The 9,370-nt window shown below is 56.1% G+C and overlaps 1 protein-coding gene across 3 annotated transcripts in view; it reads right to left on the reverse strand.

The window, feature by feature from the left end:
• Positions 1–8,345, reverse strand: part of FGD5 (FYVE, RhoGEF and PH domain containing 5) — a 123,034-nt gene extending 114,689 nt beyond the window's left edge. Inside the window, exon 1 of one of the 3 annotated variants that reach the window (XM_067755565.1) lies at positions 8,177–8,345. Coding sequence is in view for 2 of the 3 variants with exons in the window: in XM_067755566.1 (XP_067611667.1) it covers positions 1,024–1,036 (13 nt within the window). In the remaining variant the exon portion in view is untranslated. Of the gene's footprint in view, positions 1–1,023; positions 1,174–8,176 lie in introns of those variants that run through there. The other 2 variants (XM_067755566.1, XM_067755564.1) reach the window with 2 other exon arrangements.
• Positions 8,346–9,370: the final 1,025 nt, after the last annotated feature.

A 9,370-nucleotide genomic window follows, 5' to 3' on the forward strand; every position in this document is an offset into this window, starting at 1 on the left:
TAAATTCTAAGAGAAAAATATTAAAAAAGCAGTAATCGCTCCTTGTCAGGCAAATGAAGTTAGCTGAGGCTGCTGCCTTGCAAACTCGCCTCTAGGAGAAAACTTTCTGCCCTCCCCGCGGAGGAGTCAGGAACCCGAGAACTGGGTTCCAGGCACCGCCCATCTCTGACTCTCAGTTAATAAACCTGTTAAATGGCACTCCTCTGGAGGGATCATTATCTACTGTCAAACGCTTTCTGGATTTCACGGAATCCCTGGCCTAGCAAAGGCAGATATGGAGAGCAGAGAAGCAAGGGCTTGGGAGGGAACGCCTGGAGTGCGGCTCAGCCTTGGCGTCCCCTAGGCGTTCGGTCCCCTGGGGGAGGCACAAAGAAGGCCCCGGGCCACGGCACTGCAGGAGGTTGGGGTGCGCTGCGGGTGTGTGTGTGTGTGTGACAATCTAGGGCTTTTTAGTTCCTTCGGAGAGCGAGCTCCAAGTCTGGGCGTCTAGAAGAGAGAAGGGAGCAAGAATCCGCTAAGGGCGCGCCTCGGAGTAGCGAGGGACCAGGAATAGACCCCGCAGTAGGGAAGACCTCAGACGGTTCCCGTGGGCCAGGAGGGGCCTCTGAGGGGCCAGCGAGGGCCTGGCGGGGACCCCGAGGAGCAGGAGTGAGGATTTAGGGTTGCGACCAAGTCGCCTTTGCGAAGGGAGCGTCATTCCCCGCTGCGAGGGGACCCTCAATACCGGGACCGCGGTGGGAGCGGGATACGGCCGTACGTGGCCAGGGTGCGGCCTCGCCGAGACCGAGGGTGCGTCCCCGAGGCTGGGCGTCTCGGACAGGGGCAGCGGCCCCCGATGTTCTCGTCCTCCTCGGCGAGGGCACTCGTGACCCGCCCATACCTCGGCCGAGGCAGAGCAGAGTGGGAAGGTCGGGGGTTTCTCGGCAGCTCGCTCCCGGCGCCCCGCGGGCTACAACTTGGAGCGCCTGGCGGGGGCCCCTCGCGCGCGTCCCTCGGCGCCTGAGGTCGCGCGGAGCCTCCTACCTGCTCTGTTCATCTTCCAGCGCGCGGAGCCAGGGGCCGCCCGTCGGTGCGTCCGTCCTTCCGAGCACGAGTCCGCGCGCCGCCTCACTCCATGGCCGCCCCGCGGGGCCCGCACCCCGTGGCGCCTGCCCCGCCCCCGGCGCGCGCCGGACTTCGCGCAGCGCGCAGGGCAAGTGGGGGCTTGGGGGGGTGCGAGCCTCCGGGGCTGGGCGGGGCTGGGCGGGGGCAGGGAGGGGAAGGGGCGCGAACGCAGGGCGCGCGGCGTCGCGTTCACTGAGGACTCCGCGCGGCGCGCAGGGCCAGGGGGGCGCAGGGCGCGAGCCTCCGGGGGGCGGGGCCGGGGGCAGCGGCCGGGACAGCGCGCGGTGTTGCGTCCGCTCCTGGCTCCCAGATCCGCGCGCGCTGCGCTCTGGCCGCCGCGCCGCTGCCCGTGCCGCCGTTGTCGCCGCTGCCCCTCCGCCCCCTCCTAGACGTTTCCTCCCGCTCCCGGAGAGGAAGCCTTTTTTTTTTTTTCTCTCCCCTTTCTGCTCTGTCAGGGATCGAGGGAGCCGAGGGGCGAGGCGTCCCCGCGCACATTTAAAGGGGCCATGGCCGTGGGGACTCGGGGAGCTGCGCGAGGTTCAAGGCACGAGGGTGGGAGGGGCGGGGTGAAGCTGGCGAGTTGGGCTTCTGGGGACTTCCTGGTGCCTTCGCCCAGCGGACCGTCTATCACTTTATTTTCAACCTCGGGCGTTCATTCAGTCCTGGGCCCAGCACCGTGCTGAGCGCAGAACAAGACAGCCCCAAATTCTTGCCCTAGTGGAGCTTAAATGGGATGTCAGTGGAGACACAAGACAAATAAGCAATAAACATCGTTTCAGAGAGTGATGGGTGCCTTGAGGGAGATAAAACAGGGTCGTGGGGCAGAGTAATTTTTAAAAATGCAAATTCTCAGGGCCCGCCCCAGACTTAACTGAATCAGAAATCCCGTGTTTAACAAATCCTTCAGGTCCTTCCGATGCAAGCTAGTTTGAGAACCTCTGGAGTAGAGAACAGGTGATCAAGGAAGGTCTCCCTGAGGAGGTGACATTGAAAGGGAGACCTGGTAGATGAGGAGCCTTTGTCCACTCAGCGCTCACCAGCCAGCATCTCGCTGGGACCAGGCCTGGTGCTGGGTGACATGGATGACTCAAGCCTTCACCCTTGAGCACCCGTTGGATTGGCCACGCAAACATAGGCAGTTCTGCTTCCCTGGACAAGTGCTGGGATGGGGACAGGAGCTTGTGGGAACTCAAGAGGTGGCCCCTGAGTGGAGAGGGTTCCAGCAAAAAAAAAAAAAAAAAGGCCTTTCAGATGGAGGGAGTAGCTTGGGCAGAGACTTAGATGTGTGAAAAGGCATGGCCTGATGGAAGAGCCGTGAGGGGTTTGGCAAAGCAGGGAAATAGAGGGTGGCAACATCTGATAAGAGGCACAGAAGGTTGGGGTGAGGCGTGCTTTGAAAGCCATACCAAGGGCTTCCTTCCATCAGCCATTGAAAGCTGAGGGCAAGGGTCATGTCTCTCATCTATAACTGGCAGCCAATACTTATAGAGCACCTACTGTGTGCCTGGCAAGGTGTTAAGCTCTGTACCTGCATATTTACTCGTTTAAGCCTCACCACAACTTTATGAAGCTGGTATCAAAATTCTTCCCATTTTACATTTGAGGAAACCGAGTAAACTAAGAGTTCACATGAGCTTTCCTGACTGTTCTTGCCCTGGCTGTCCCATGTCTGCATCTCCAGGACCCAGCTCAAGGTGTGGCTTGGTCATTTAGTAATTTGGTTGTGAGCCCACTACGTGCCAGGGTGTAGGCTCGCAGCAACCCCAGCACTCTGTGGGAGGGTGTGGGGCTGGGGCATCTCAATTTATTCAGGCGATTCAGCCAATGTATCTACTATGTGGGAGTAGGTGGGGGGGGGGGACATGGAACATATCCCCCCGCACCACCACCATACCTTCCTGTCCCTCATTTGGGGACGAAAGACCCAGAAATGGCCCCATGCAGGGTGATGACTCCAGGGCAGGGGCTGTGTCTGCTCTGCTTACCCCTGCAGCCCTGGCATCTAATAAAGAACCCAGCACTTAGTAGGTCTTCAAAAAATATGTGTTGTCCACAAAAATAAAGGCCTGGGACAGAGGTTCAGACTATTGTTTGGGCTCACTTTGGTTTTCTGGGACTGAAGGTGGCAGAGGCTAGAATTTTTGTGACTTTGACCAGCTGTGCTGGGAGCTTGTGAGGAGGCAGAATTTCAAATGGCCACGAGACATTTCGCAGCCTTGGCTGTCCTCCCTGAACCTAGATGCCTTCGGTCCAGCATTTGGTCCAGGCAGTCCCAGACAACCATATGTTTTCATTGCACAGATGAAACGCTTCTCTGAGCATCGTCTGTGGAGCCCAGCAACAGCAGCACTCAGAGGCTTAAGAATGCAGAATCCCAGGCCCCACCCCAGTCCTACTGAACTAGAACCTGCATTTTAACAAGACCTCCAGGTGATCTGTTTATACATCTGGAGAAACACTGCCCTGGATAACTCACCCCATTACTTTTTGGCCAGATGTGCTGCCAAAGTCCACAGAAGTAGAGAAGAGACTTCCCCAGGTTCTCACTGGGGTGAGAACTTAATCCTCTGACCTCTGTCTCCTTATTAATACATTATTGGAAGGTGGGTAGGTTTCTGGATATCTGGGGGCCTGCACCCAGCAGAACTCCTGGTGCATATTAGGTGCTCACTAAAACTATAAAACTTGTATGAAGGTCTGATTTGAATTGTTTCATGAGCCAGTTGGTGCCTGACACAGAGGATGTTCAATGCACACATACTGAAGACAGGAATCAATACATTTCAGTTAGATAATGTGGAAAGGCTCTGGGGAGGTGAAACTCTTGTTTCCCGTCATTATGAAAAATCTTATGTTTTCACACTCACCAAGCACTTCCATATACCTAACCAAGTTTGTAGGTTTTGTCTTGTTTTTATCTTTTAATGCCCACAGTATAGAATCAGATTATGTACATTTCAGGCAAAGGCCTAGGGTGTACCTCAGTTTCTCCAAATTCAGAAATGAATTTGATCCTTTCAAAGGACTTATTCGTGTCTGAACCGCTACAGAGTCCTTAAGCGTCCAGGCTTTTGCGGGGAAAACCTTTTGCCTATGAAATAGGAAATCAATGGCAGAATTTGTGTTACTTAGGCCCTTCATAAACTTTATGGATCCCTGCGTGGAAGCGGTGGAGAAGATGATGGAGGTGATGGCGAAGGTAGGAAAGGTCGTGTTGGAGGCGGAGGGGGAGGGGGAGGTGGTGACAGGATAGACGTAGCTGTGAACATCACGGTTAGGGTGGAAGGCGTGATGTAGTCGGAGGTGGTGGAGGACGAGGTGCATGGAGGTTATGGTTTTGATGGATGTGGTGGAGATGGTGGCCTTGGAGGAAGTGACGGAGGTGGAGGTACAGAGGGTGGGAGGTGTCCGTTTGAATATGGGTACAAATGAGTGAGTGGATCAATCACTTCAATATTTGATGCAAGAAGAAAATATGTTTTAAGAGTTGAGATCATTTCCGGGAATTAGCAATAAAACCCAAAGAACCTAGGACCCCCAAGGCAGGAGCAGGAGAGGGAGGCTCAGATAATTCAATCAACGGCCAGCTTACCCTTTGCTGTAGGGCCTGTGGAAAGAAGCAGGGAGGGCAGGAAGGGACCTCAGTGCTTGGCTAAGACCTTGCCATGACTGTTGAATTTGGGATTTGAGGTTAAGCAAAGTCTACTTTAAAAGATCATAGCACCAAGGGCAGTTGGGAAAAAAAACCCCAGGTCTGAACTTGTTTAGCTGAAACTACACGGTGGTGTGGAGTGATGGGCCATGAAGCTGAAACGCTTATTCCTTTGTTTGCTTTTCCTAATACGAGAAAATGGATGGGAAAGACCAGAGGGCTTTCCAAACATTAGGATCTGATACTGGTGGTTGGACTTGCTTAGTCCTTATGGGACTGAGCTATAACCACTCACCGAGCTCAGGGATGCGGTCAATAACCATGTGGGGCGTGATGACCCATCATCTCTCTGGGTTTGAGCCTTTCACACACATACTCTTCCCAAGAACCCTATAAAGTGTTTCTTATCTCCCCATTTCACACTTGGGAAAACTGAGGACCAGACTGGGGAAGTGACTTGCCCTTCCAGCCCAGCCAGGACTCACCCCCCCTTCACTCTGAGAACATGTTCTTAACTACCAGGCTACACTGATTTCTCTGTGATGGGCACAAAGTCTGCCTAGATTTCATGCTTTCCAAATCACTCAACATCTTACTTGCTCCTCTCAGCAGACATGAGCCACCCAGGGTAGGTGTTATGCCCACTTGACAGACACGGAAACTGAGTCCAGAGGGAAAAATAACTGGCCTGGGATCCTACGGTAAGTCAGGGGATTCCAGTGCTGGGATCCAGACCCCCTGACATCCAGGCCCAAGTCGGAATGATGTGGAGCTCTGCATACAACTTAAGTCACCTCAGATCAAAACCACTGAAATTCAGCTCCCTGTTCCCGCCTGCCTGAAGCCTCGGCAAAGTGCAGAGCCAGCACCAAAGCTGGATATGATCTCCAGAAACAGAGAGCGCCCAGGCTCTGTGAGCTCCACGGCCAAGCCTCCCAGACAGGCGGTAGAGTGCAGTGGTCAGGAGCCACACTGACCTGGGTGTGACCTGGGCGGGAGGGCAGGTCCCAGCCTCAGCTTCCCCATTGGTAGCTAGTATTTGCTGAGCGCTTATTTGGTGCATTCAGTAAGTCTTTTGCATATATTAGCTCATTTACTCCTCCCAACAAACAAACTCCTCCTGCCCCTGAAGTAGGCAATGTTATTACCCCTGTGTTACAGACAAGGCTACCAAGGCACAGAGAGGCTGAGGCATTCGCCCAGGGATACATAGCTAGTGAACAGTGGGGATTCCACCCTGGCTCTGGGGCTGGCTTTCTTACCCACTTCAACATGCTGCTGCCCTGTCAAGGATACGATAATAGTGTCTGCTCATTAAATGAGATGAATTATCTAAAGCATCCAGGAGGGGAGAGGGGAAGACAGGAGGTGCTCAAGAAATGATCATTATCATTTAAACATCTAGTACAGAGTTGGCGTTCAATAAATGCTTACAAACAAAGTACACCGGGAACTGGGCCACGCACACCCCACGATCGAGCAGGAGAGAGATGGGAGAGAGCATTTACTGAGCAGCCTCTGTATACTGGGATGGGTGAGAGGGGGCAACAGGGGAGCCCCTCAGGAGCACGAGGAGGCAGCCTGGACCCTGCTTCCTGGCCCCGGGGTGGGGGAACGATCGGGGTTTTGTTTACCGCTGAGATGGGGGCGCTTCCATAAAGCTGGGGCCCAAGACCAGCTACCTTCGCATCCCTCTCTATAGCAGAGTCCCCCTGGTTTCCCGGTTTCCACGAGGAGCAGCTCTATGCCTTTTGTCTCCGGGGATAAAATGCATGTTACGAAAACGGAAATGACCCCGGCTCTGCAGCCTCTTTGTGCTTTTGGACTGCTCACCCCACAACGCCACGGCTGCGACATCATCAGCTTCAGGGCTTATCTCCCCCTGGAAAGTAATTGAGTTGCCTTCCTGGCTCCAGGGGTGGGCAGATCTGAGCCAGACACCTGCCGGGGTGGACTCGGCTTAGCAAGGCCGCCCCTCCCTTCCTGTGCCCCAAAGACCGGGCCCTCACCCCCACCCCACTGCACACACCGGGCCAGGCACGAGCAGAGGGAGAAGCGGGGGTCCTGAAGGCCCCTGGTTTCACCAGTCACTGGTTCTGTGGCCTTGGGGGGGGGGGTTTCACCAGTCACTGACTCTGTGGCCTTGGGGGGGGGTTTCACCAGTCACTGGCTCTGTGGCCTTGGGGGCAGGGACACTTTGCCACTGTGCACCTCAATTTTGTCCTCTGTAAAATGGAAACAATGAGACCTTTCTCTCGGGGTCATGGTGAGGATGAAAGGATGTTATTTCCCCTCTCTCTTCCCTTTCCTGTCCTTGAAGAGCTCATGGCTTGGTCTGAGAAACGGGTCTGGGTCAGCTAACAGTGACACAGTAGAGCTAGGGGTGAAGGCAGAAGATTGAATGGGCTCATTGGGCTGGGCTTTACAGTGTCATTTACAGGTGGAGGGGTAGGGTTGCCGTTCCAGGTGAGGGTACAGCCCGTGGGGATGAAAGAGGAGGGCAGGATTGGGGCAAGGTGAGAAGTGTGCTCTGGACAAGCTCTCCAATGGCTGGCCAAAGAGTTTGGACTTTACCCTGCTGGTGATGGGGAGCCTTAGAGTGTTTCTGGGGGAGGGAGTGACATGGCTAGACCCGTGTTGTAGCCGGAGTGGGAGGGGAGCCAGAGGGACAAGTCCAGAGGTAGGATGGCCCAAGGAGGCTGGGGCAGGGACCCCAAGAGAGATTAGGTCTAAATTTATGAATGTTCCTGACCCACGATCGCAGGGCTCAAACGCATGCTAGGAAGGCTTCCAGGAGGAGGCAAGCTTTGCTCTGCACCCTGGAAAAAAATCACACAAGCAGAGGGGAGCAGGAAAGGGCCTGCCACACAGCGGGTGGGAGTGGGAACTGGGGGTCAGTAGCCCAGTAGGCTGATGTGTCCAGTGTGCAGGGATGGGTGAGAGGGACAGGCAGGGGCCTCAAAAGCCTTTGTGCAGCAGGCCTTTGACTCCCCAAGGAAGGGCTGAGCTCTGGGGGAGGGGAGTCTGAGGCTGGGCAGGGCCACTCGGAGTTTTTATCACCACTGGGTGGGATCCAGGGTCTGTGGAGGAAGTGACCGCCCTCTTCCGGCCAGCCATTTTTTTTCCTTCTGCTGCCCGTTTGGCTTTTTCCTGAGGCCGCATTTCCACAACGGCCCCTCCTGGCTGGCTGGGCGTGGGCATGGCTCCACCACACACCCAGCATTAGGGGTGGCCCGGCGCTAGGCTTCCTGTCCCTCTTTGGGCAGGCTGATTGGAGGAAAACAGCCCTCGAGCCTTCTTCAAAACAGGAAACTGCTCTCCCTGCTTCCTGAAGGACAGGAACTGTCCCCATGGCAACCATGGGACAAAGAGGCCATGTTAACCCTTCTGAGGTCAGGCCTGGCTGAGGCCCTTTCTTACCAGCCCCTCGTGGGTGTGGCACTGTACAGGTGACATCCTCCAAGTCTCACCACCATTCTGAGGGCAGGGCAGGTTGGGGACTTCATACCCATCGGATGGATGTCAACGTGGAGTTCAACTACGAGGGCAAAGGCGTGGCCACACCGCGAGCACACGGTGGGGTCTGAGGTCAGCTGTCTCCGTTGAAATCTTGGCTGTGCTGGCTGTGTACCTGGGGCAGGTGACTGAACCTTCCAGCCTCAGTTTCTCTACCTGTGAAACAGGAAACAGCGCGGGGCTGTTGTGAGCGTCCGCTGAGTTCACCGCTCGTCCAGCGCGTACTCGCTTGTGCTATGAGCTGTTCTATGCCCTGATGGCAGCGACAATGACACGAATGACAACCTCCTGCCTCGTGGGCTGAGTGTGTAGATGGGGGTCAGGAGGTCAATAGGCCCACATGTCCGTGCAGACCAGAGACTTGCAGGGAATGACCTGCAAGGGCTGCGGGTGGGGGAGGGGAGCATTCGGGCAGCGGGGCGGCAGGTGTGCTATCTGGGGATCAGTGAGGCACAGGGGCGGGCGAGGGGGGGAGCAGAGAGCCTTTGGGTCTATCCTCAGAGCAAGGCGGAGCCAAGGAGGGTGAGGCAGGCCGGACATGTTCTGATTCGCATGTTTAAAGACCTGCCTCTGGCTGTGCGGACATGCAGAGTGACAGGGACTCTGAATGGTGTGTTTCCTGGGGGGACCTTGCCCAGGACCCTGGAGAGACCTAAGTCATGGGGAGACACCATCTGTGCTGGTGCTGGGGAGCAGGGCAGGGCGGGGACTCCATGACCTGCCCCCAGTGCTGCCACTGTTCAGGGGCCCAGCCTTTTCCTTGACAGCGCACCAGGACACACCCAGCCTCCCTCCCTCCGACGCCCAAGGGCTGCTGCGAGGAGGATGCGGTGGACGCAGCTCCCGCACTGTGGCAGAGGCTGCTCTCCTCGCTGTGGCCTCCAAGATCCCACACTCCCTGCCTCACCACGCCCCCTCCCCACCCCATCTCCCACCACCCTGGGCTCCGGCCACACCGGCCTTCCTCTCCATCCCAGACCCTGCCCGGCTCCCTCCGGCCCCTGGGACTTGTCCTGCTCTCTAAAATGCCTTCCCAAATGCTCACGTGGCTGGGCTGACCCCCTCATCCGCCAGGTCTCCAATGTCACCTCTTCTCAG

This window comes from Pseudorca crassidens, chromosome 10 (genome assembly GCF_039906515.1).
Source record: "Pseudorca crassidens isolate mPseCra1 chromosome 10, mPseCra1.hap1, whole genome shotgun sequence".
Classification (NCBI taxonomy): Eukaryota; Metazoa; Chordata; class Mammalia; order Artiodactyla; family Delphinidae; genus Pseudorca; species Pseudorca crassidens.